Source organism: Acanthopagrus latus, chromosome 20, assembly GCF_904848185.1.
Source record: "Acanthopagrus latus isolate v.2019 chromosome 20, fAcaLat1.1, whole genome shotgun sequence".
Classification (NCBI taxonomy): Eukaryota; Metazoa; Chordata; class Actinopteri; order Spariformes; family Sparidae; genus Acanthopagrus; species Acanthopagrus latus.
Window position 1 is genome coordinate 23,871,036 of NC_051058.1, and position 27,500 is coordinate 23,898,535.

The 27,500-nt window shown below is 42.9% G+C and overlaps 3 protein-coding genes across 7 annotated transcripts in view; all 3 read left to right on the forward strand.

The window, feature by feature from the left end:
- The window catches only part of prkg1b (protein kinase cGMP-dependent 1b), a 58,810-nt gene extending 33,825 nt beyond the window's left edge, over positions 1 to 24,985 (forward strand). For 3 of the 5 annotated variants that reach the window (XM_037081878.1, XM_037081875.1, XM_037081877.1), the window contains exons 4-18: positions 1,202 to 1,307; positions 2,270 to 2,333; positions 2,436 to 2,513; positions 2,588 to 2,682; positions 3,440 to 3,505; positions 4,964 to 5,038; positions 12,791 to 12,887; positions 14,480 to 14,619; positions 14,779 to 14,868; positions 15,554 to 15,695; positions 15,852 to 16,015; positions 16,101 to 16,223; positions 16,306 to 16,368; positions 16,535 to 16,601; positions 17,193 to 22,218. In XM_037081878.1, coding sequence (XP_036937773.1) covers positions 1,202 to 1,307; positions 2,270 to 2,333; positions 2,436 to 2,513; positions 2,588 to 2,682; positions 3,440 to 3,505; positions 4,964 to 5,038; positions 12,791 to 12,887; positions 14,480 to 14,619; positions 14,779 to 14,868; positions 15,554 to 15,695; positions 15,852 to 16,015; positions 16,101 to 16,223; positions 16,306 to 16,368; positions 16,535 to 16,601; positions 17,193 to 17,291 — 1,469 coding nt within the window. In that variant the 3' untranslated portion in view covers positions 17,292 to 22,218. Of the gene's footprint in view, positions 1 to 1,201; positions 1,308 to 2,269; positions 2,334 to 2,435; positions 2,514 to 2,587; positions 2,683 to 3,439; positions 3,506 to 4,963; positions 5,039 to 11,755; positions 12,615 to 12,790; positions 12,888 to 14,479; positions 14,620 to 14,778; positions 14,869 to 15,553; positions 15,696 to 15,851; positions 16,016 to 16,100; positions 16,224 to 16,305; positions 16,369 to 16,534; positions 16,602 to 17,192; positions 22,219 to 24,873 lie in introns of those variants that run through there. The other 2 variants (XM_037081876.1, XM_037081879.1) reach the window with 2 other exon arrangements.
- LOC119010047 (nuclear factor 7, brain-like) lies at positions 9,568 to 11,186 on the forward strand. The gene is made up of 2 exons (XM_037081900.1): positions 9,568 to 9,685; positions 9,784 to 11,186. Exon 2 carries the CDS (start codon positions 9,801 to 9,803, stop codon positions 11,169 to 11,171), a length of 1,371 nt encoding a protein of 456 aa, XP_036937795.1. The 5' UTR covers positions 9,568 to 9,685; positions 9,784 to 9,800; the 3' UTR covers positions 11,172 to 11,186.
- A 619-nt stretch (positions 24,986 to 25,604) lies between the features above and the next one.
- LOC119010044 (protein FAM13C-like) overlaps positions 25,605 to 27,500 on the forward strand; it is a 10,501-nt gene continuing 8,605 nt past the window's right edge. Inside the window, exons 1-2 of the mRNA XM_037081896.1 lie at positions 25,605 to 25,856; positions 27,233 to 27,500. The exon at positions 27,233 to 27,500 is cut by the window's right edge and continues 45 nt beyond it. Coding sequence (XP_036937791.1) covers positions 25,643 to 25,856; positions 27,233 to 27,500 — 482 coding nt within the window. The 5' untranslated portion in view covers positions 25,605 to 25,642. The remainder of the gene's footprint in view (positions 25,857 to 27,232) is intronic.

The window sequence follows — 27,500 nt, forward strand, 5'->3', positions numbered from 1 at the left end:
AGTGCGAGTTTTATGGGATGTCTGAAGCTCTGGGCTCATTCTTGTAAAATAAGAATAAAGTGATTTTTGTGGGTCCTCCGACATGAGCTGTGTGTTGTTGTGCGTTGTGTCTCTACAAACCCTCTCGGTTGAGTCCAGACTCATAAAGTTCAGATTAAAGAGAGTCACATCAGGACACATCAGTCCTCGGAGAAATAACAAAGTCCACGTCAGCATCACCAACACTTCCCTCTCAGCCTGACGCGTCACCTGATGTTATTAATTGAACTGTTTCTGAGCAGAATCACAGAGTGGAGGCGGGTTAGAATTCTGGACCCTGTGATGAGCAGGTGATCAGAACCTGCAGCCGTCTGCTCTGCTCAGATTACTGACTGTGGGATTATTGAATTGTATTCTGGATTATTACAGAAAAAAATCTGAAGGTTCTGTTCATCCAGATAATCTCCACAGATGAACATAACTGAAATGTGTAGCAGTCAGAAGCTAACGTTACAAACAGACGACGTCACGCCACCACGAACAGTCCTACTGCACAGCTACTATCCAGGTTTTCTGTAAACTGATCGATGTAGTCGATGTTCAGTGAAGAGACGCGGCTGAAAACTGGAGCTGTCGAAAGTCAAAAGTCTGGAAAAACAAAACGAGACGAACGTCAGTGAAGTTTAAAACTGACGGAGTGAAGATGATGAAGATGATGAAGATGTGACTGTTTCATCCTCCAACTGTGTGAACGTGTGAATGTTGGACCTGCTGCTGCATGCAGCGGTCGCCAGTGTACATACTGTTGCCATGACGACACCTGCACACTGTACGTGCACACACACACACACACACACACACACACACAGTATCACGATTTATGTTCTCATCACATGCAGATTAGAGAGGGAGAGACAAAAGAGCACACACACAAACACATTGATGTTCACACACACACGTTGACGTGCACACACACACGTTGACGTGCACACACACAATGGCGTGCACACACACGTCGACGTGCACACACACGATGACGTGCACACACACAGGTCATGCTTAATAATAACGTCTTATCGTCATACAGCAGCTGCAGCCAGAGATCATGATTACGTCCCTGCTGACAGTTTACACATTCATGACATTTGATATAAGTAATGATGACAGTAACTGGACACATGTTTGGTGTGTGTGTGTGTGTGTGTGTGTGTGTGTGTTTCAGCTCTGGTCCATGTGAAGCTGTGGGCCATTGACCGTCAGTGTTTCCAGACCATCATGATGAGAACTGGTCTCATCAAACACGCCGAGTACATGGACTTCCTCAAGAGGTGATGAGCAAGGCACCAACTGTCAGAGTCACAGGTTCAAATCCCAGCAGAGATCATCAGAGTGTCCAGATCAGACAGTTCTCGTTCTCAGCAGGTTTAAAGTTCAGATTTCAGTTCTGCATCCAGAGTGTTCCTTCAGTGAGGGACAATGTCTGATGTGACTGTTGGACTCTTCCGTCTGACCTCATCAGGTGATTCTGACTCAGTCATTAAAGGAGCAGTTCACCCACTATTGTAAAGTCAAGTGTGGTAGTCCACAGAACAGTTCTGGAGCTTCACAGTAAAACAGAGTTGCAGCGTTCTGCTGAACAACTGAAGCAGCTGAGACTTGATTTAAACATCAGATGTCTCCAACAGTTCGTCTGCTGTGATCACAGTCTGCAGCAGAGAACACATCACTACCTGATCTCAGACCAGATTTACACCTTTATTAACATGAAGACTTCACTGGAGCAGCTGTTAGCTAACAGTGTTAGCGTGCCCCATGTTGAGGGAGTAAATAATGTCTTAACAAATCAATTTGATTTCACCTGACAAGAAATCTCAAAATCAGTTGGTTCTGATGTCGTTCAAAAGTTTGTAACAAGTGGAAAAAATAGTTTTTTTTTAATATCAAATTGTTGGAGACTTGAGTGAAATATGATTAATATCAGCAAATAATTCTAACCTTAACTTATCTTCATTGGTAGTTTGAGCCCCTGAAGTCTGAAAGCAAAAGAACTAGAGGAGAGAATGATGATGGATGTTTAGCAGTAATCAGATTAGTTTGGTAACTTTCAACTCTGTAAAATCCCACAATGCAATGCACAAAGGAAAGAGAGGAGCTCATCACAGCTGGAAAAGTCACTTGGATGTTTTGTACTGATTGTTATACGAACATTAGAAAGATGTTTTATCAACACGAGCAAAGAGAACGAACATTAAAAGTGAAATCGGTAACAATGGTGCTTCTGTCTCCGCAGTGTTCCCACGTTTCAGGGTCTGCCTGAGGAGACTCTCAGTAAACTGGCTGACGTCATGGAGGAGGTGAGCTGCCTTCGTCACACACCTGCACATTCAAAGATCAAACCAACATCATCATCGCTGTCAGTGAACCGTCCAATTAGACGCTCCCCTCTGTCTGTTTAGACTCATTATGAAGATGGAGAGTTCATCATCAGACAGGGAGCCAGAGGAGACACTTTCTTCATCATCAGCAAGGGAAAGGTAACGCCGACACTCAGTGAGGTCATCACTGATCACTGATCGATCTGATAACTGATCGTCCCGCCTCCTGTCAGGTGAACGTGACCCAAGAGGATCCAGCCAATCAGCAGTCAACACACCTCCGAGAGCTCACCAGGGGAGACTGGTTTGGAGAGAGAGCGCTGCAAGGGTGAGATCATGTGATCTCTGACCCTGAGACCTGAACCCGCTAACTCAGACCTGAACCCTCTACCTCAGACCTGAACCCTCAAACTCAGACCTGGACCCTCTAACTCAGACCTGAACCCTCAAACTCAGACCTGGACCCTCTAACTCAGACCTGGACCCTCAAACTCAGACCTGAACCCTCTAACTCAGACCTGGACCCTCAAACTCAGACCTGAACCCTCTAACTCAGACCTGGACCCTCAAACTCAGACCTGGACCCTCTAACTCAGACCTGAACCCTCAAACTCAGACCTGGACCCTCTAACTCAGACCTGAACCCTCAAACTCAGACCTGGACCCTCTAACTCAGACCTGAACCCTCTACCTCAGACCTGAACCCTCAAACTCAGACCTGGACCCTCTACCTCAGACCTGGACCCTCTACCTCAGACCTGAACCCTCAAACTCAGACCTGGACCCTCAAACTCAGATCTGGACCCGCTAACTCAGACCTGAACCCTCTACCTCAGACCTTGAGCTGCTGAGGATGTTTTATTATCTCAGAGACTGAAGATGTTTTGTTATTTAACTTTTTTACTCAAGTATTTCTACTTAACAACAACAGCAACACACACACACACACACACACACACACACACACACACACACACACAGATGGGAGGATCAAACCTCTGATCTGAGTTCATCTCACGTAATGTTCTAGTTCTGGTTCTTAAGAAACCTAACCTGAAGTCCAGTCACATGTGTTGTTTTCACAGGGAGGACGTCAGAACAGCAAATGTCATCGCTGCCGAGGCCGTCACGTGCCTGGTCATCGACCGAGAGTGAGACACACACACACAAACACACACGTGCACACACATGCACTCTCACACTCTTTAACTCCTTCCTGTGGACTTTATAATAGTGGACGGCACCTCCTGCAGGTGATCCGGTAGAACCAGGAGGAAGCATTCACCTTTATCACAAGTATCAATAATATGATACAGCATAATATATCTTAATACAGTATCATAGTTTAATGTAATGTTATATAATATATATGTAATGTAATGTCACATGATACACTGTAAAATGATATGATATAGTTTAATTTAATTTAATAAAGTTCAGTGTAATAAAATGTAAAATGTAATGTGATAAGATATGAAATGTAATGTAATATGCTATATGATGTAATAACATATCACAATATCATACAGTTTAATGTAATGTGATATATTATGATATAAATGTGATGTAATCCTGTCACAGTGTTCTGCTGCCGTACGTGAGTCTGTTTATGCTTCATTTTTTATTAATTGGAATTAGTCTAATATTTCCCTCTGTGGGATTTGGAGGAGTAGAAGTACAAACATGTATAAAGTACCATGAAGAACAAGTACCAAACTGCAGAGAAACTTCAGGTCTTCAGTTGTGACATCAGCTGATGTTCATCTTTACACCTCGTCATCAAACTAAACCTCATTCTTTCTCCATGTTGTGTTTCTGTGAACTGCTCCTTTAAACTGTCTACTGCTGCCCTCTGCTGGTGCCCACAGATATCTGCACACTCACCATGTTGTCATGCACAGATCAGATATATTGATCGTGACGAGTGAAGTGTTTCACAGATCAGCTGCAGGAAGCTTCGATACCTTTAACTTAGTGTAGATTTCTGCACCGTCAGCACTAAGTACATTTACTCAGGTACTCTATTGAGTAGTTACATTTTCTGCTACTTTATACATCACAACATTAAAGAGGCAAATATTGTACTTTGGATACTTTTGATAGAATATAAAGTATATTTATTATCGGATATTTAAAGACTAATATTACCACTTTATGAGGTATTTTTACTGTATTTCCAATGTCTGCAACTTTATACTTCCACTCCACAACATTGATCGAATTACTTTAGAAACTACTTACTTTTACAGATTACATGCTGCATCAGAGCCACAGGAGCAGATTATTAAATTCATTTATTTTATCGACAAATTCAGTCCTTCAGAATTCACAAACATGTAACTACAAGTATCTGTCACACTTACTTACATTTAATACCAAATTCTTTAAGACTTTTACTTAACGCCTTGTTACTTTTACTCAAGTCTGAATTAATGAAGTGAGCCACAATTAATTTTTGTTAGATTGTTAATCTGTGACAGCGTTCTTTAACTTTTATATTTACAGCAGATATTAATGAACCAGTTTGTGGAAGTAAAAGTGTTACTTAAATGTCTGAAACTGCATTTAAATGCTGTGTGCTGATTGGCTGCTGTCTCTTTCTTCCTCAGCTCATTCAAGCATCTGATTGGTGGACTGGACGACGTGTCAAATAAAGGATACGAGGACGGTGAACTAAAAGCCAAGTAGGTCGAATTTTCATGTATAAATAAATGTTATATTTACGCTCATCAGCTCTGAACACTTGCTTCTATAGAACTAAATCTAATCAGTGATTTAATTTATTCACATCGATACATGATACAAAAACTGCATTAAATGTGACACTTTACATTGAAATTATGTCATAAAATTAGACAGAAAATTCACATTTAATTTAAATACTCAAAGTCAAATTCTCTCTGTGTTTCTGCAGAGTGTTTTTTAATAATAGAAATGACGTAACATTTTAAAAAAAACCCTGTGCAATGCTCCTTTAACCCTCCGTCACATCGCGTGTGTGTTTCTGGTTGAATGTTTGCAGCAGAAACTGGAGCCTTGTGTTCCTTATGTAAGAGGAGTTAATAATACCTGCAGCAGTCCGGGCCGGGTCACACTGAAGGACGCTGCAAGACAATACGAGGTCCACACAGAAACTCTCCATTGTTAAGGAACAGTTCACCCAAAACATGTGAACTCTGTCATCTTTTCCTCCTTCCATGCTGATGTTGGGTGACGTTTTGTCGTCTGGTCTGAGATCAGTTGTGATGCGTTCTCTCCTGCAGACTGTGATCACAGCAGACGAGCTGTTGGAGACATCTGATGTTTTACATCAAGTCTCAGCTGCTTCAGTTGTTCAGCAGAACGCTGCAACTCTGTTTGACTGTGAAGCTCCAGAACTGTTCTGAGGACTACAACACCTCACCTGAGAGGATGACTGAGGTTTCTGGCTGAACTGTTCCTTTAAAGGTCTGTTAATCAATAGTTTTGATCAGGTTGGGCTAGTTGTAGCACCAATACAAATACACACACACACACACACGCGCACACACACACACACACACACACACACACACACACTCAAATACTCAGATATCACATTTTGCTGTATTACTGCAGCTTTTGGTCCCCATAAGTACTGTTGTCCCATGATGGTGGTGTACCGGTGAAGGTCCCCAGAAGGTAACCAACATGTGTAAAACACACACAGTCGGGTCACATATGTTGTGATGTATCAGATGACTGTTGGTCATGTGACAGAATGAAGTCATCTCCTCTTATGGTATAGATTCAATACAGCACACACACACACACACACACACACACACACACACACACACACGCACACACACACACACAGCAGGTGTCTGTCAATCACAAACTTTGCTGTGTGTGTGTGCCCTTCTGCTGTTGCAGACTGTTTGTAAACTGAACTCAGTTTTTTTGTATTTTATTTTAGATTTGATTATTACATTTTCTTAAGGATTTATTTTTCCCTGCTGAGTGTTTAAATGACTTGGAGAGATACACTCAAATATATTCAACCATGAACTTTTTACTATGAGATTACAGACACTCAAGCAAGTCCCAAGTCTGTATTAACCAATTTATCTAACGAGTATGACAATGAGTGAAATCAGTGAACTTAATGTAAGCAAACAAAACTAATGACTTTACAAAGTTGATTTCTTAATTTCCTCTCAATCAAAAAAAAAAAATTCCCTCCAAAATCCAGACAGACTTTAAAAAAATGTGTCTTTAAAGTAGGAATGAATGAAAAGTAAGAATTCAAGAATTAAAAAAAAAATTATAAACTGAGAGTCTCTTGTGTCAGATTATAAATACTCATTTATGAAATATATTGAAATACAAAGCATATTACTATTATAGATATACACAAAACATTTGATACAAACTGATATTAATACATTTTAGCAAAGCATTATCCTCAATATGTATTTTTTATGCCAGTTGTTGAATCACGACAGACGGGAGCTCCACAGTTAAAATTAGTCTTTATCATGTGTTATGTAATTGAGCCATCTAACTAACAGCAGCTACAGTTAGCTGCAGTTAGCAGTTACTCTGGTGGTTTGCTGCCCCTGACCATGACAGGTGATCAGTTTTTACATACTGCACTTTTAATCTTACTTTTATACTTTTTCAAGAAGCTCTTTTTATGTCAATGTTTTAAAATTTCAAAATGAATTAAAAAACTTATAAAAAATCTAAAACGTGTAAAATCAAAAAGTTGATGTTTTTCATCATGTCTTTAATGTGTGAATAGTTAAGTTAGAGGTTTTACAACATAGCTGAGACTCCATTTTCCACATATACGTAATCAAAAACAGTTCTAAGGTGATGTATTTACTATTTCATTAATTTTGGTAAACACATGTCTGGGTCAACACAAGACTGGGAAACACAGCTAACACAGCTTGTTTGTTAAAAATAACATCTTGTTTTTATATTTCACAGCGCCCAGACTTTTTTAGACTCAGGTTGTAAGTTAAATATAGTTTGAACGTGTTGACGTGTTGCTGCAGCCTCTCACAGCTGTGTAGGATTCAGTGTTTTGCTCAGGAACACTTCAGCAGGGTGAAGGTTGAGGGATTTGAAGCTCTAACAGTTAATCTGTCTCTCACTATAACAAACTATTTTTAGAGTGTTTATGTGTAGGTTTGTCCTGATAGAACGACCGGCAGCAGCTTCTGTTTCTGCAGAAATCTGATTCCAGAGTGTAATTTTCCAGGAAATAGTCCAGGCCCTGTCGGGGTTGGGACCGCTGTTTGTACTTTGGCAAGTGTCAAGATTTTATTTAGAGCTGAGATGTTGGAGGTGAGAGTTGACAACTGTTTTCATATCAAAAATCTTCAGAAATATGTCAAACTAGCCTGATGGGCATCTTTGAAACTTGAGTCTTTGGCACCTTGATGTAATGTGGTCAGACCGGTGGACGGGCTGATAGCAGCTGAGCTGAAACAAATTCATAGTAGAAGGTCACTCAGTGAGTGAAGACGTCTTCTGTTGCCAACAGTGCTCGCTGAAACAGCATTCAAATCCATAAGAGCAACATAAATATATGCGTGGATATATTTCAAAGACTAGACTCAGAGGACTTGTGAAAGTGAAAAACCAAAATAACATAAGAAGTGCTGTTACTCCCCTTTTCCCTTGTGGGGGTGGGACAGTGGTTGAGCAGTCCAACAGGATTTTCTTAGTGCTCCTGGTGGATAGTTGAATTATATTGGTGTGTTCATCCCGATACTCTCTCTTCCAACTACTTTTGGTGTGTCATACAAACTAAGCACTTCAGGCACTGACAGTCAGAGTGTCTTGTGTTCTGGAATGCAGCATTACCTCTCTGACAGATACTTTCTTCTGCCTCCACCAATGGCACAATGACAACGATGAAAAAATCTACAGCAAGTATGTGGCTGGACTGGATGTAGTCAGTGTGTGAACTAGTGACCTGTGTGTTTCAGGGGTAGTGTGTGGAAGTACCAATAATATGAACTCCTGGACTATAAATGTTCCTCTTAATCCTATTGATATATTTGAAGACACCTTGAGAATTTTTTTTGCCATGTTTGTGGTGACAAAAAAAGTTCATTTAAGCAGAAACTCCTCCTTTTTTTCACCCTAATCAAGAAGCACAATGCTGTTACAACATCAAACTAAACAAAGTTTTAACATATTTACATTTAGGGCATTTATCAGACACTTTTGTCCAAAGTGACTTACAGTAATTCATACATTCATACACTGATGGTAGTGGCTGCATGCAAGGTGCCGACCAGCACATCAGGAGCAGTTTGAGGTTCAGTATCTTGCCCAAGGACACTTGACAGACCAGGTGAATTGAACCAGCGACCTTCCAATAACAAGATGTTCTACCCCTGAGCCACAGCTGCCCATTATTTGTGGTTTGCAGGAATACACAGTCCCAACATTTATTCTGGCAGTTGTCTTCTCTTTGAACTCTCTTAGTCCCAGACCATAGAAGGTTTCACACAGGCTCAATCCTGGCACATTCAAATGTAGATTAACAGCAAATTTAGCCAAGGGCTTGCTGCCCCTGCTCTTGAGTAGGATAAAAATCAACTTGGCACCTAGATAACAAGTCCATCAATCCATCTTCTCCTGCTTATCTGGGCTCTGGTGGAGAAGGCAGCTGGGTATTCCAGAAGTCTTTCTCCCAAGCAACACTCCAGCAGCTCCTGGAGGGTTCTGAGATGTTTTCCCAAGACAGATGAGATGGATAATCCCTCCAGCAAGTTCTGGGTCTGCTTGGTGGTTCCTCTCAGTTGGCTGTGCCCAGAAGACCTCCAAAGGAAGGCACTCTGGAGGATCCTGATCAGATTCCTGAACATCAAAAGGTTACTTTGTCATGAAGGAGCAGTGGCTCAACTCTGAGCTCCCTCTGGATGTCCAAACACCCTACGGAGGAAACTTATTTCAAACACTTGTATGAACTCACTACCAAAATCTCATGACCACAGGTGAGGGTTGAAATGTAGATAAACTGGTAAATCAAGTTCTTCGTCTTATGGTTAAGTGCCCTCTTCACCATGATGGTCTGACTCAACACCTGCAGTACTGTTGATGCTGCACCAAACCACCTTTCCATCTCACCCTCCATCTTCACGTCACTCGTGAACAAAACCTTGAGATACCTAAACTCATACCTAAACGGCCTGACACTCCACCCCCCACCTGTGACTCACCTGAGACGAAGCAGGAAACAGTTTGTCACAGACTGATTCAGTTCACCGTCAGACTGACAACGTCCTCCAAGTTCAGCTACCAGAGAGAGAAACTACGAAGCTGCTGCTTCAACCTGCCGACACAATGTGAGTTTCATTGAAAACTGAACTCAGAGTTCAGTGATGTTAGTTGAGGAGGGAGGGGAGCCGAGACTGACTGGACTTTGTGTCTGCTGTGTTTTCAGCTTCACTCAGAGACAAAATGGCTTCCAGATCAGAGGAGGATCTCTGCTGTCCGATCTGCCTCGACATCTTTAAAGATCCTGTCATCCTGTCATGTGTCCACAGCTTCTGTAAAGACTGTCTGCAGAGCTGGTGGAGAGAGAAACGATTAAATATGTGTCCAGTTTGTAAGAAGATATCTTCAACAACAGAACCACCTTTAAACCGGGCGTTAAAGAACCTGTGTGAGTCGTTCTTACAGGACAGAGATCAGAGAGCTTCAGAGGATCTCTGCTGTCGGCACTCTGAGGAACTCCAACTCTTCTGTCTGGACCATCAGCAGCCGGTGTGTCGCATCTGCAGAGACTCAGAACAACACACCAACCACAGATTCAGACCCATCGATGAAGCTGCACGACAACACAAGAAGAAACTTCAGGAAACTCTGGAGTCATTAAAGAAGGAGTTACAGGTTTTTGAAGAAGTTAAAGTGAAGTTTGATCAGACAGCAGAACACATGAAGGTCCAGGCCCGACACACAGAGAGGCAGATCAAGGATCAGTTTAAGAAGCTGCACCAGTTTCTAGCAGAGGAAGAGGAGGCCAGGATGGCTGCACTGAGGGAGGAAGAGGAGCAGAAGAGTCAGATGATGAAGGAGAAGATGGAGGCTCTGAGCAGAGAGATAGCAGCTCTTTCACACACAGTCAGAGCCACAGAGGAGCAGCTGAGAGCTGAAGACGTCTCATTCCTGCACAACTACAAGGCTGCAGTGGAAAGAGTCCAGCAGCGCCCCCTGCTGGAGGATCCACAGCTGCCCTCAGGAGCTCTGATAGACCAGGCCAAACACCTGGGCAACCTGAGCTTCAACATCTGGAACAAGCTGAAGGACGTGGTCTCCTACACTCCTGTGGTTCTGGACCCAAACACTGCTCATCCAGTACTCATCCTGTCTGAAGATCTGAGCAGTGTGAGACGAGGACAGAGACAGAAGCTTCCTGATAATCCAGAGAGGTTTGATCATGTGTTCTCTGTCCTGGGATCTGAGGGCTTTAACTCAGGGACTCACAGCTGGGACGTCGAGGTCGGAGACAGTACAGACTGGCTGCTGGGTGTGTTAGCAGAGTCTGTCCAGAGGAAGAGACTCATACAGTCTGGATTCTGGATGATAGGCTTACATGAAGGTGAATACTCAGCATGGTCACCATCAGCTCCACTCACTGTTCTCGTCATGCAGAAGAAGCTCCAGAGGATCAGAGTGAATCTGGACTGGACCAGAGGAAATCTGTCGTTCTCTGATCCTGATACTAACACACACCTGCACACCTTCACACACACTTTCACTGAGAGGATGTTTCCAGTCATTAACACTGATGCTGAAGTGAAGATGTTACCAGTAGAACAGAGCAGGTAGAGATGAAGACGATCATTATATTCATGGTGTTATATATAAAGTCATCCTCTCCTCCTCCTGATGATATGAAGTCAGGTGAAGTCTTGAAGTCCAAAGAACCGTTTTGGAGCTTCACAGTAAAACAGAATTTGAGTTGGTGAGTTAGAAGAGAACAGATCATAGTCTGATCTGAGGAGATGATATTTACAGCTGTGGACAACAACACCTCACCTGACTTTATATTGGCATGGGAAGTGAGAAGATAGAGACTGAATTTTACTCTCTTGGTTAACTTTTAACTAAAACTACAAACTTAATAAACATATTAAATGTATAAAAAGCCTGTAAATATTAAACAGAGGCACCAACAGATGGCGTTCGCAGGAAAACCTCCTTATACATGTGTTGGATTCTTGGTGTCCTCTGGTTTTGAGGTCGGGACAGTCTGTCCCGCAGCCTCTTGTCGGTCTGTTTGATGACTTCGGTTCGTTTACTGGGTGAACCTCTGAGCAATGTTTCCACGTGCTAAAAATACCATCAGCAGCCTCCTGCCATGCAGCCTGTCCTGTCAGGTTGGCATTACACCCCGCAGGACTCAGCTCGAGCAGACGTGGATGCTGTTTGGACTAAAAGGACGAACCTCTCAGAAGCTTTCCTCAGTCCTAGTTTAGGAGCGTGCTCAGTTGGACTTTTTCCAAGCTGGACACCCACAAACCTGCAGTCTAGATAAAAAAGGTGAAAGAGCAGAACTTGAGATTATTATCCGAATTTATCAGTAGTACAAAGAAGTTGTGATTTTTTTTCTATTTGCAACACAGCTGTCGGTGTTTTTGTGATTCTCGCGGCGTCCCGCTCGGCTCAGGACCAGCATCATTACCTTATTGCACACCGAGCTGGAGGATCTGGCAACCTCACTGCATCACCGGTCACACCAGACCAAAACAACAAACCTTTTCTGCCATCAACGCCCCAACCCTCACCATGTAAACTGGACGTGGAGCTCTTCCTTTGAGACGGCCCTCTTACGGACGCTGTGCCGAACCTTTTCGTGAGGACCAAAGACAGATTTGGGTTTGGGTCAATACGTTTGTTTGCACTTATACACTTTTGACCAAGAGCCGTCGCTCCAAGTTGTGAAGGAACTTATCTGAGGAATAAAGAACCGGACCACTGAGATTTCCAAGAATCATATTCTTGAAATAGTTTATGTTTCAGAACTCAATTCAACCAGTTCTTTGGGGAGAAAATTAACAAAAGACTAACCAAGTTGAGAAATCTGTCGGGTCCATATTTGTGGATTAATTAACATTTGGAGATGAGAGAGTTGTTTTCGGTCCCAGTGAGGCAGCAGAGAGAGCGGATCACCAGCCTCCCTGCTCCTCCCTCGTCCTCCTTCCCCATCACCTCCTTCTCCATCCAAACCTCCAAGAAGTTCCCGTTCTTCCACGTGGTCAAATGCTGCAGGTACAATATGATGTCAGGCAGGACGCTGGCATCTGATTAAAAAACTTACTTAAGTCATCTTTACTTGATGAAAGATGTTCTGTGAAATGTGGTTCATCTTTCAAAATGTCCTGAAAATGTTTAAAGTTCTGTTTTCCCATGTCCAGTGAAGGCACCGCTGTGTTTTGTACTTGCAGGTACGAGGCGGAGAACGCGTTCTTCTCCAGTCTAAAGCTGACCGACTTCAACATCATCGACACGCTGGGAGTCGGCGGCTTCGGGCGCGTCGAGCTGGTACGATCTGGCAACATTATAAAATGTCAGATTACAGAAAATTAGATATTCAGTGATTACAATGAATGTTACAGTATTTTAGATTCCATCTTAATGTGGTGATAATCAACATCTAATGCTGTTTTAGAAAAGTCTCCAGTTGTAAAACTACCTTTGGGTTGACACCAGTTTCTGTTTATTTTTGAATGTCTGACAGACGACTGCTGATATTTTAGGTCCTCCAGGTCAACATAAACTAAACAAACAAAAATCATTGTCTCGTCTTGGTCACGGATCAAAGGTGTTGATGATTATTTTTCTTAGTTTCCAAAATAAAATTTGCACCGAGTTGGATCAAGACAGCTTTCAGTGTCTGTGTTTCAAAATTTGATTTGATTCCTAGTCTATTCTGTACAGGAGTGTGTGTGTGTGTGCGTGCGTGCGTGTGCGTGTGCGCACACACTGTCAGCTATTTGCAGTAACTTTCCAGTAAAGTATCAGTGCTGGTAACTGGAAACCAGTAATCATGTGATTGAGAGTCTGGCCTCCTGCAGGATTCTCTGGGGTTCTGTGAGGAACAGTAATAACCCAGAGAACCACAGTGGAACAAAGATATTTAAATTCTGGCCTTTACTGAGTTTTTGTGTCTTAATGAGTTTCTCAGTTCTATAACCAGACATTTATTTTTTGTTTGGTTTAGCAGACTGTGTTAGTGCTCTCAGTGTACACAAGGTGTGAGTGAAGTGAAGGTGAGGAGGACGTAGCGGGTGGTGCTTTGCAGCAGAGAGAGTCGAGTGTCTCTGCCGCAGGAGGCGGGGTTTGGGGGTTTTGAAGGTCAGAGGGGAAGCCCAGCAAGGGTTTGCCCAAAAACAGGAAGGAATCCCTGCTCAGGGTCTCCCATCATCCCTCTGGAGATATTTATAGTTGTTGAGTCATCATGTAACTCTGCCCTGAGGAAAAACCCAGACTGCCAGTCTGACCCTCAACATGACTTTTATTACTCCTGCAGGTATTTTCTACGACAGAGCAGCTTTATTCCACATTTGTCTTTAAAGCTGAACATGTTTACAAGCACGAACACACAACATTAAAAAAAAACACTGAACCAACTGAGGAGAGAAGGATCGCAGGCGGCTCTGAAGCAGCAGGTTAAGCTCAAAACAATCTAAAAAAAAAAAAAAAAACCTGTGAGGAGGGCATCAATTTAACGGCTCTTTGGCTAATGATGTCATTACGTCAGGTTACATTATGACATGTAATGTTACACCAACATGACGAAACGTGACACGTTACGACTTGATATGTGACTTTAAAAGTGAACGTTTGTCACTATTACACGACTTTAAGATGTCCTTGGAGCTTCTTGTCAGCAGCTCATTGCTTATATAGTTTCATATTCATGACATTTTACATTACATAATTAATGCGTTGAATTACGTCTTCATGTAGACTGCATTTCTATACCAGTGCTTAAATCACTTAAATAACTTATATGAGTATATATGTCGGGAGGAGATACATCTATTCACTGTTGGGCTGAGTCTGAACATGACACCAAAGGGGTTTGTTTCCTGTGCAGGTGTGATGCTGACTGGATGTTTGTTTTTGTTCAGGTGCAGCTTAAGAACGAAGAGGCGAAGACGTTTGCCATGAAGATCCTGAAGAAGCGTCACATCGTCGACACGAGACAGCAGGAACACATCCGAGCGGAGAAACACATCATGACCGAGGCACACTCTGACTTCATTGTCAGGTCAGTCGATGACCATCATCATCATCATCAAAATAAAATAATAAACAGTTAAAAGATAAACTATGACAAACATGAACTCCCCAGAGATAAATATTACAGTGTCCGTTCTTTTTTCCTCTCAGTTTCTGTTGCCGGTTCTGACAAGTTGTTTGTGTTCAGGTTGTATCGGACGTTTAAAGACAGTAAATATCTGTACATGCTGATGGAGGCCTGCTTGGGAGGAGAGCTGTGGACGATACTGAGAGACAGGTAACAACTCACACAGTTCATCATTCGCCTATAGAAAATCTCATCTGCTGTTATTCAAAACTGTTGTGATGAATCCTAACGCTAACACTATTACCTCTGCCAGGTGGGTTATGTTTTCACTGTTGGTTGGTTGGTTGGTTGGTTGGTTGAGGATTTAACTCAAAATAGATTTTTGTTTACATTGTAAGCATGTAGTGGGCTGGTATCTATGAGTGAGTACAGTTTGATCAGATCGAAATAAAACTCCAGGTATAGTAGATTTCACAGGGTTTTTAATACTGGATAAGGCTGGATTGAGTTAAAGGAGACTGAGGTATGCACTCTCATTTTTTTAAAGTATGTTTTTGCCTATTGGCACTTTTAGCTTCTCAAATGTGAAGATTCTCTGTTTTATATCACTGTAAACTGAATTTGATTTTGGACCATAAGTGAGACACATGAAGACATCTGAAGACGTCATCTTGGACTTTGGAGACTTGCAATCTGTATTAGAACATCCACTAACCTGCAGCAATATGTATTAGTAAAACAGACAAGAAACAGCTAAAGACAGCTAGCACAATTCAGCAGGAAGTTAACGATGTACCTTCAGTAAATCTAAAACTTTCAAAGGACCATAAAACTGAACAGAGAGACCTCAGGGAGCTGTCACAGTCTCACAGTTTTTGGCCTGTTTGTGTTTCAGGGGTTCATTTGAAGATTCGACCACCAGATTTTACACCGCCTGTGTGGTCGAAGCCTTCGCCTACCTGCACGCCAAAGGCATCATATACAGAGACCTGAAGCCTGAGAACCTCATACTGGACAGCCACGGATACGCCAAGCTGGTAATTCCATCTTTCATCATAGAATTCAATCAACATTTAATATGTATGGAAGATAACACCCAGTAGTTCTAACTGTTAATGTTAGCACACTAGGCTAAATTGTACCACTTTCTAGTTGTGTGATGTGTACCTTTACTCAGTTTTGTCATTTTCCAGGTGGACTTTGGTTTCGCCAAGAAGATTGGAGTCTGTAAGAAGACATGGACATTCTGCGGGACGCCGGAGTACGTCGCTCCAGAGATCATCCTCAACAAGGGTCATGACGTTTCAGCGGACTACTGGTCTCTGGGCATCCTGATGTACGAGCTGCTGACTGGCAGGTGGGGATGAAGCAGGAGGGACGGTAGAGTTCAGTAGAGTCAAACATTGTTATTTGCTGTCCTACAATGTCTCGTGTGTCTCCAGTCCTCCGTTTTCAGGTCCAGATCCAATGAAAACCTACAACGTCATACTGAGAGGCATCGACATGATTGAGTTCCCCAAGAAGATCACCAAGAATGCTGCCAACCTCATCAAGAAGCTCTGCAGGTAGGGGGCGCTTTGAGCCTGTCGAGCCAAAATTCATTGGTTTTTGTCTCCCAACAAATCTTTAAACTGTTTGTGTCAACAGAGATAATCCATCTGAGAGACTTGGAAACCTGAAAAACGGAGTCAAAGACATCCAGAAACACAAGTGAGTGAGTTGCAAGGAAGCTGGCACCTGATTGGCTGTTTCAAAACAATAGTAAACTACATGTTTGTAAAGTCAGTAATCGTGAACTCATTCTAGCTGTATCAGCTCTCACAGGTGTTTCAGATTTCAATGTGAAGATAAAACTGATCTTTGTGTCTCTGATAAGGTGGTTTGAAGGTTTTAACTGGGAGGGCCTGAGGAAAGGAACTCTGACTCCACCCATCACACCTGATGTGAGTTGAAATAAACATTGCATTTTTTTTCCTTAGAGAGACATCAGACCCATGTTAGACCCCTGACCAATTAATGCACTGTAAATGTTCTGAGACCTGACAACAGGACAATAACAAGGTGATTTTCATTATCTTTATAATGTGATATTGTCCTTTTTTGACTAAATCAGTTGAGAAACTGGCTGTTGCCAAAAGTTCAGAAACTGTTACTTCAGGCGCCCTGGTGGCCGAGGTATTTAAGGCACCAAACATGAGCCCAGTTGAAGTCTAGATGAAGACAGTTGTTGAATATCTTTCCCTAATCTCTCAACTCTCTAAGAGCCGAGACAAACCAAATCAAAAAACAACAAACTAATGGCAAACTTATTGGACACGATGACCACGCCCCCAGCCCCTGATGTAAGCAGGTCTTTCATCTAGACTAGCAAAGTTTTGGTACGACTCTGGAACCAGTTTACCTGGCTTAGAGAAAGAACTGGTACCAGTGTAGACACTGGCTCTTAATCAGCAACTGGACCTTCTTGGTCGAAAATGTTTAAATGAAGATTAAAATTCTGTTGAAGATTTTTGACTCTGTGTGGTTCTGTCCAGGTATCCTCTTCGACCGACACAAGTAACTTTGACAGTTTCCCTGAAGACACAGACGAGCCGCCACCAGACGACAACTCCGGATGGGATTATGACTTCTAGGCTCACTCAAAGCCCAGCACCCTACGGTGGGTGGTGAGGTCCAAATCTGAGAAGACAAGGAATTCCCACCAGGCTGAACAATGCAGAGGTTCATGTGCCATTTGGAGGAGGTTTTACTTGTAGCACCTTACTGTGACTCTGCCTGTGTTGTCTTTAGATGTGGCTGGACGCTCAGTGTTTTGTTAAAACATTGTGTCACCAGATGATTTGAGTACTGAGTGTGCAGTAGGCAGCAGATGGTTCAAGACTGAAGACCTTTCACTGGTCAAAATGATCTGGTCTGCCAGAACATCTGAGAGGATTTCCAAGGATGAGACAAACTACACCTGTTCACTTTGACAGGGTTTCCCTTGTACCGAGACCACTGCCACTTGTTTATCAAGTTTCTTAGCGAATTAAATCTGTCAAAGAAATCTCAGAACAATGCATCCTTGGTTACATTTGGACACTTCTGACTTTTAAATCCTGAGAATGTCCTCCATGTTCCTTCAGATTTTAGATAGCTGTCAGAACTCTGGAACATAATCACTCCACCAACAAAAACGGGCCAATGACGCAAGAAAGACAACAGCCCTGGTTCTGGCTCTGGCTTTATGTAACATATCTTGCACTGCAAGACCAGTGAAAGAGTACAAGGATGTCCTGAAGTTACATGACTGGGTAAAGTTGCCCAAGAACTCTGAAGAATAATCAACAGAACTGTGCCAACGATGCAGAAAGACATTTTTGTGAGGCTTGGAGGCACTCTGAGAAACATGAACCTAGAACCTAGAACCACAGTGGCTGCCGCTGAACTTTGGGTATTTTCACTGTCAGCAGTCAGTCACACAGCACCGGCCATGCTTTCTCTCCAATATATTGCTGCAACACTCAAAGATTGTTTGATGGCAGTCAGTGATGAAGCCAGTCAAATTCAAGGGGGCAAATATTATCACAAAGTGCTTCCCAGACAAGCGTGGATTATCAAACCAGCAAAGTGGGCAAGTGAGGCCTTGTCTTACTTAGGGGCTCTCTATCCAGAATCTAGTTTTCATACCTTAAATATAACATAAAGGTTTATATTCAATAACATGGTGAATACAATGATCAGCCAACACATTAAAACCGCAGATGGGTGAAGTGAAAATTGATCATATCGGTACAATCAAACAATGTGCAGAGCAACCTCTGGTCCTCGCATTCACGTGGATGCTTCCTGACACCACACACCCAAACACTGTTGCAGGCCAAGTAGACCCCCTCAAAGCAGAAGCACCCAGCAATGGTAGTGTCTTCCCCACCAGGGCACATTAACTGCTCGGGAATTAGTTGTCCACCTGGCAGCCAAATTCCCAAGATCTCAGTCAGATCGAGCATTTGTGGGACTTCTCGCAAAGTATTATCTGTTGAGGCCTGACCTTGGAGCAGGCTTGGATTTCAACCTGTGGAGGTCTTGGACCTGTCACGTGGTCCCTGGCACCAGGCCGCTGGCAGTGAATCCTTTGAGTCCTGAGGTCAAAGCATCCAAATTCTCAAGATTCCAACTCAGTTGAGCATCCATGAGAAGTGCTAGAACGAGTCTGATCCTTGGAGGCCCCAGTGTGGATTGGACTTGGCTCTGACCCATCAAGGCCTGGACACAGGATCTCTTATGGTGTCCTGTGTTGTCTGGCACAAGGGCACTGGTAATGGATCCTGTGAGTCCTGTGGGTTGACAGCTAGGGCTGAGAATGTCCCCAGAAATCTGATAAAAAGCTCAAGGCATCAACCTGGCCTCCCAATTCCCTGGATTCCAATATAATCAGCAAGCCACCCGCCATCAATGGAGGCCCCACTGTGCAACCTGCTGGACTAAAAGAATCTGTTGCAGGTGCCTTTACAGAACACACCCAGAGTTCCTGTGTTCATACAGAGCTAAGTCGGATCCATGGACTTTCTAATATGGATTTGTTTGCACAAATGCTAGACCTGATTAGGATCTGAAGAATGTGGAGGACAACTTAAGTGTTTTGTCATGTTCCCTGGGTCATTCCTGAGCAGTTTCTCTTGCATTTTGGCAGATTTGCCATGAGAGGGTATTCTTGGTCTGTAATGGTGTTTAGATGGATGATTCATGTCAAGTGGGATCCATGTAAGTTCCAGGACCAAAGTGTTGCCAGCAGAGGATTGCATCGTAACGTTGATCAGTGTTATTTGCATCACCAGTCAGTTATTTTAATGTTGTGACAGATTGGTATCATTAAATAAATTTGTGTTTACAGCAGGGTGGTGAAGTGTCATGTTGTGGAAATGTTTAATGCAGGGTCTCATGAGGCCTACAGCTTGTTTTGGGTTGTGAACAATTACTGAAGCAGTTAGTGACAGTTTTTCTGTTTCTGGAAGCTAAGAAAGGCTTCGAATTGTCCCTTCAGATACCTCCTAATGACATCATAGACATCCTGTCATTCTTCAGCCAAAGTAAAGCTTCTGCTCCTATTAAGTGTCCTTGATCACGACACTTAACCTTTGACCCCTAAGAGGGAGATTATACTTCTGCCATCACTGCAGCCTGTCCTGTGGAATCTGGTGTTTGTGTTTTGTGGTCTGGAGGCGGTTCTTTGGGGGCTTTTCTGACCCTGTTAGCCCAGATTTGGCCCTCTGAGAGCGGGCTCAGGATGAATTTGCAGTCCAAGAGACGGACAGAGGAACTTAAGACTGAACGACACACTCGAGGTCACCATGATGCCTTCACTTCTCATTTCATTTTTGGGAACTTTACAAATCCAAAGAGGTCTGGGTGTAGCAGCTGCAGTTCCGCCTCACCAGATGAAAATTTCTACTTTTAAACTTTCCTCTCTGTCATTTGCTATGTTGTGAATCTTTGGATCATAGCATGACAACAGATATTTTGTACATATTTCCAAGACTGCCTACATCATTTTGCACACACGCGCACATACACACACACACACACACAGACACACACATGACTTGGTTGAGTTTCTTATGAGGTGTTTGTTTGAAAATCGAGAAAGTTTCAGGCTTGTTCCTGTTTTGTGTTTAAGGCTTTTGATCGACTTACTTTGTGGTTATAGACTCCAGAATCACCTTCACCTCTGACGAACAAATCAAACACGTCTGGTGTTTTGATCTTTGTCAGCTGTTTCCTGGTTGTATAAAATGAAAAGAACAAACCAGTCAGAAGTGTGATGGCAGGATTTAGAATAAGGACGTCATCTTCTTGTGTTCAGAGTCAGTAGTCAGTATGTTGATTTATAGAAATAACTTCTGTCTTTGACAGAACAATATCATCAAAAGGGTCCATTTAGTAGCTGGTCTTGAGGTATTTTAGCAAACCACGCGGCCTTTCTTCATCAGTGGAGATTTTAGTTGTTTCCAAAGTCAAGAAATCAACTCAAAGTCTGCCACATTCATTAACGAAGTGAAATCTGTCTAAATGCTGAAGATTTTCACAGAAGCCTGTGTTCACACATCATTCACAGCCTGATTTATAGAAAGTTTGATTCTTAACAACATGAAGAAATTGATTTTTTGTGTCCGTTGATAGTATTTTCTGATTTATGGAATGATAAAAAAGACATATTAAAGATAATATTAAAGATAAAGTCCTCATAAAAACCTTTGACTCTAACCTGGCTTTATCCAGTTTTACATTTATGATCTTGAAATGTGAGAACATTTTCTAACAACTTAATGAAACATTTTCACATAAAAACATCAAATATCAGAAAAGTTGTAATATAAAACGTTTTCAACTGGGGAAGTTCCAGTGTGAGAACCTGTGGTCTCCCCACGAGTTCTCAAATAGAAATGAAAATGAAAACACTTACATGTCGATGTCTGCTGAGTGATATTTAAAGCTCCACAACAGCAGCTGAATGATCCTCATTGTTCTGTCAACAGTCTCTGAGTTTAACAACACACCAACAAACTTCACTCAACATTTGCTTCTGGAGTCAGTTTGACCAACCTGTTGAGGCAGAGGAGCAGTTCTGACACAGTGATTCAGAAGTTGATCCATTACGAGTCAGATCAGAGCCGGATCATACTCAGACAGCAGCAGCAGATCTTTCTGGTGAACTTCAGATTTTAAATGTAGACTTTAACGTGGTGAGATCACAGCAGAAAACAACCGTGACACAAACATCTCTTCTGAAGACTGATGTAGAAATAAAACCTTATACTCTGAGATAATCTTAGTTTCACAGACTTACAGTAACCCAGTCTTTGAGGTTTGCATTTCCTCCATGATAGAGAAGTTTAACCATATAAAGTGATGAATCTGTTTATTTCAGATTGTGTTGATATTTCGTAGCCTTTTGTGAAAGCAGCTGATAGTCGTCTCACTTTGGTACGAAGCCTTTTTATTAGCAGCCTGAACCTTTTGTGATTTTGTGAACTGATCAGTGATGTGACTTCTGTGCAGCTCTGCATGAAAATACTGGAAATGTTCTGTTTCACCACCAGAGGGCAGAATACAGTCAGACGCTCAATGCCATCCTTTGTTGAGTATGAAGCTGGAGACAGGATATGGTTAGCCCAGTTAGCTTAGCATAAAGACTAGAAGCTGCTTCCACATGTCAAAAACTGATTATAAAAATATGTTTGGACCAGAAGAAGAAATATTTATGTTCATATTGATTCTTAGTGATGATATTTTGTGGTTATGAAGTCACTGATTTATTTGTATATACTGGGAATATAGTGCTTTATAATGTCTCAGTTGTCTGTAGATCATTATTATTATTATTATTATTATTGTTATTATGATTATGATTATTATTGTTGTTGTTATTATGGCAGTGGCTGCTGTGGTAGCTGAAGGAACTTTCTGACTCGCTCTCGCTCTGTTCAGAAAAGCTTTATGGGCATGACTGTTAGAAACAAAACAAAAACAAGTTTGCCAAAGCAGTTTGATCTGTGAAAAAAATAAAATCTCTACAAAAAAGCTTCCTCTGTTTCTCTGTTCATATAGTTGGACGCTCACTGCTGTCTGACAGGAGCCAGCAGAAGAATAATGTCAGTAATGATGCATTGTCATACATAAAGGTTAAAAATTTCAGTTTGGATACATTATAAAAAAAACTGTAGGTGTTGCCCCATAATTTCATAACCATCTGCAAAACTGAGATCAAATGTCTCAATATTCCACAGCCGGTCAGGTTTGTTTCAGTCAGCTGGAAGAAAAAGTAAGATATTTAAATAAGAAGTGCTAACACTCCATGAGAAGCTACCAGGTGAAGCTACTAGCCACAACATACTGAAAGTGATAAAGAGTAAACCTGCTCATTCAGAGTTGAGTGGAGGTTGAAGTTAACTGCTTTATATTGTAAGTTAGTTTAATCTGTCACATCATATTCTACAAACAGAACACTTGTTTTGAGTAAAATCTCCCCTGTGGATTCTACCCAAGAAGAAAATGCTTCAGTGCTTCACCAAGTTCAGTACCGTTTACCTGATGTACTCAGACGGGACTCGAACTGACAACATTTAGAACCAAGCAGAGCAATGAAGACCCTTTACTGTGGCTTTTATTTTTAAGGATACCACCAGAAGTTTTCCCTCGTCATTTATCACCATTTCCGGTCTCGGTCCTGTCTAGTTCTGGGTCCGTGGTCTCTGTGGCCCGCTGTGAACTAAAGGAAGTTATTTACTAAAGTTCAAACTGCTGTGAAATCCCTGAGTTGACATGGAGGAGCTAGCTGTTAGCTGGAAGCTAAACAGAGCTAGCTTACCACACAGCTTTGGTTTGACACTTTATCAGACATTGAACACATCAGTGAGTTAGAGTTATTTAACTCAGAGTTAAAGTGAAAGTTATTTAACTCACTGCACGCTGACCGGAGTCTGTGACGAAACTCATTTTGCCTTTTATTTTGAAGGATATCGAAAACCCTATTTGTTAATCCCACTCAGCTGGTGTCTGTATGAGCAAAACTCCATTAAAAAATCCTGCAAAACTAAAGACACGTCTGTGATTACCAACCAAACGTTCAGAGAAAACAATACTCTTCAGCTTATCTGTGCTGATGGACGCGCTGTTTCCAGAAAAATACAGATGACGCATAAATGTTGGGAAGATGATAAACATAATATAAAGTAAAAATTAGAGTGTTTCACATCTTTGCACAAGTGACCAAGTTAATCTTCTCTATCATTCCCAATTTCATCAGGTGTGTTCAGACCAGAACCAGAACACGATCACTTACTGGTGGTTCTGCATATTGTGAAGACATCAGCCAACACACAGTCCGATTCAAGGTCTCCACACAGGACTGAAGCCTGATGGGTCAGTTACATACCGGACTCAGTGACATGTATCTCTCTGATCCGGGTCCAGGTCCTGGAACCTGGTTCTGTGAGACCGGGTGCCAACTGAGATGGATTGAGGGGGTTTTATGCAGATCAGTCAGTGAATAAACATGAAGGAATGAAAAAAAAGGCAAAAATACTTTTTATATAGTTTAAATCATAGTTTTTGACATCGTTCACACCACAGCTCATGTTTCTCCTCGAGGTCTGTTTGTCTCAGTCGATCCACTTTTTCTTTAATTTAACATGTAGTTCTGCAAACCGACCAGCAGGGGTCAGCGTGTCAGCACCGTGTTCACCTGCTGCTCTGGACTCAGTCAATAGACTGATGTCAATCATGTGGACCAACAGCTTTATTTACCAGGCCTCATATTATATTTATATTTATATTTATATTTATATTTATATTTATATTTATATTTATATTTATATTAACCGCAAATGATGTCTATTATTAATATGCTGAATTCCACCAAAAACCCAGGAGATGAGCAAAATTTTTCAAAGTTGTTTTAGAAGACGTCTGTCAGTTTTTATGAAACAATGTTGTGTAAATTCATATGATTTCCAAAAGGAGTCTGGCGAGCAATTCCACAAACAGCAGACCATAATGTGTTCAGTCCAATAAATGAATATAAGAGATTTACAATATCTACGACGCACAATCAAGAGTTTATCTGCACTCAACCAGCTCCGGTCTAACGGACTCAGATTCTGTGGCTTTAAAACATTCTTCCTTCACAGGATGTGACTCTGAGGTTAATGTTTGAGAGGACTGTTCCTTTAAGACTTTCAGAGGATGTGCTGACCATATTTGGTGCTCTGAACGTGTGTTTGTATGTTAATGAGCCTGGATGAGATTAAATGTATAGAACATTTATCCTGTTTTACACACAGACTGTTCAGATGTTCAGGCTTTAATCTGCACACACTTTGATAGATGACCAGATTTATGCTCTCGTAGTGAATCACCTGTTTAACTGTCTGACAGGAGGATTTACAGCTGCTTAACGGTGAAATAACAGAAGGAAACTGAGTGTTAGGAGGTCAAACTGCTGGTGGATGTGTGAGGAGAAGCACGTAGCTACACCTCCTTCTCCTCCTCCCTGCGTTTTATGAATGAGATTTAGACACACACATGCACGCACACACACACACACACACTGACGTCAGCAGCAAACCCATCCCCCACCGATGCGGGAAAAACCTCACGATGATAAAGAGAGAGGCGTCCTCATGTTTCCCATATGTCTCTCTCTCTCTCTCTCTCTCTCTCTCTCGCCCATCTCAGGAGAGAGAGTCTGATGAGGAGACCCCCCCCCCACTCCATCCTCCCTCCTCCACCCGCCTGAGGATGACTAATCCAACAAGGGAGAGCAAGAGACGTGGAGAGCCAACAGGAGAGAGAGATGAGGGAGGGAGGGTACCAGCATCATCAGCATCATCATCATCGTCAGTGAACGTGCAGAACGACAGGATGAACATTCACAACGTTTCAGCTGCTGTCACTGCTGGGCTCAGTCACTCCGGAGCTGGCTAATTCCTGGACTGGAACAGAATCAGGAGAATTCTTGTTCTTGTGAAGGACAGCATGCTGTGGGATCATCATCCCCACCATCACTGGGACTGGCTAACCGCTGGAGTGGAGAGGGATAAAGAGAACAGCCAGAGGAAGAGGGAGGAACGTTTGTATTTCTGGAATGTTCATGTGCATGTGGAGCGTAACTGACTAATCTCTGGAAGGGCTGGACAAGCAGGAGGCATCCTGTTGTGTTTCACTGGAGGCCACCTGACTAGTTCATGGAGACGAGGTTAATTGAGTCATCATTGAGTGCAAGGACAGACTACGTCCTGAACAGCATCCATCCTAACGAGGCACTCCTCCACATGTGGTGTTCCAAAGGTTGGGATGTGACTATTATCTGGCACCGTTGATACATTACAGCACCTCACTGTCCTTCAGCTTCCAGTAACTGCCTGTCGTCTGTGTTACAAGTCTACATACAGCCTCGTCCTCCTCCTCCTGTGACCAGGTTAATCTCTGGATCAGCGTTTCTGGCATGTTCTGCTTCTGCCTGCAGAGTTCCCTGCTGAAGCTCCAGGCGCTGGAGGTGGAGGGGGGCCCCTCGCTGGGTCCGTCCCCAGAGGAGAGCCCCCCTGCCCTGGGCAGCAAGGAGCAGAAGAGCCCCTGTGGCCCGGTGGAGCTTGGGGGGAAGGACGGGAAGACGCTGGCTCTGTGCCACAGTGTCCCCGCGGACGAAAACAGCCCTCCAGGTACATGCACCTGTCTGTCTGTCTGCCTGTCTTCCTGTCTACACGGCCACTTTCTGTCTCACTTTATTTCGTTGCTGATCTACATTGAAATCTTTTTTCCTTTTTCCTGAGAAGACTCAGTTATTGTTTATTTGTGGTGTTGAAATACTTCACATGAGAGTAGTAACAGATTACTTCTGCAGCAGTTGTACTCCTCGTAGTAATTTAATCTAGTAGTTTACAGCGTCGGCCTCACATTCATTCATTCACAGAGAGATTGAAGGAGGCAGCGATCAGACCACCGTTCAGATACTGAGCCCTGATTTCAGTGTTGATTGTTCCTCCTCTCATTGAGCAACACAGTGAAGAAACCGCCTGTGGTCCAAACGGCCGAGTACCGTGTTCATCAGTGTGTAGCTTCAGTCTTTGTGATGACTCCGCTCATTCTGCACAGCACGCCATCAGCAGTGTGCTGCTATTTATGGCTCAGTGAAAACCCTCTGCAGCATGTGAGGCACGCCGACTGCCTGCTGTTACACTCCTGAAGCTGCTTTCACATTTCTACACTCACGTCCTCCAGAACTGTGGCTGTGCAGCAGCATCTTGTTAAATCTACACTCCAGTTAATCAAAGTCAAATGTCAGCAATGAACGAGGGTTGTGTAGGGTGTTGTAGTGTTTGGGGTTCTTGTGGAGGGTTCTATTGGTCCTCTAGGTGATTCTAGGGGCCACTTTGGTTGTGGTTCTAACAGTCAGTGAGGAGGATCTAGAGGAGCCTCTCGAGATTATTTTAGTGGTTCCACTGGTTGATGAAGAGGTTGTCGGATTTTGGGGCTACTGAGGGGGTTCTATGGGACCATTACAAGGTTCTAGTCGCAACTGTAGAACTTTAATTTTGTAGAACTTATGATATTCTTGATTTTGTTCAAGTGATCATTGAGGGGGTTCTAGTGGTCACTGAAGAGGTTCTATTGGTGCTTCAGGTTTTCCAGGGGTCACTGGGTGGTGGTCCCATTGCTTTGAGTGTGCCAGTAGACAGTCCAGTCCCTGAGGAGGTTTAAGAGGTTATATATGTAATTCTGTTGGTCTTTGTGGAGGTTCAAGTGGCCCCGCAGTTGATTCTAGGGGTAACTTTGGTAGCAGGTCTAGTGGGAACTGAGGAGGCTCTAGAGGAGCTTCTGGAGGTCCTGGAGGAGCTTGTCATTGTCTTGGGTGGATTTTAGGGTGATTGAGGTTCTACTGGTCCTTGAGGTGTTTCCAGAAGTCATTTATGTAATGATAAAATCCTAACTTTCCCTCTGGGTTAATAAAGTCCTGCCTTCACTACAGTGAGTCCAGCATCATGTTACGGTTGTACACTGAATACGTCCTCTGTCTTCACACCTGTTGTGTCTGCAGAGCTGCTGACGGTTCTGACCAGACCTCCACAGTCTCCCCGATACCAGCCGTTAACCACCATACACCTGGGCCAACAGCCCCTGGCCCCCGATGGAGCGCTGCCCCCCAGTCCCCACCACTCCCCCTACTCCCCCCAGAGGAGCAGCCCTGGAGGTGAGGGGGGAGGAGGAGGAGGAGGAGCTCTCCTCCAGCTGCTGGCAGGAGGTCCTAGCCCTCTGCCGTCCCCCCGCTGCTCCAGCCTCAGCCACAGCCTGAGGTTCAACTCAGA

Bases quoted from the DNA above. Each gene is read 5' to 3' on its own strand.
- LOC119010047 (XM_037081900.1), top strand. From the start codon at position 9,801: ATGGCTTCCAGATCAGAGGAGGATCTCTGCTGTCCGATCTGCCTCGAC.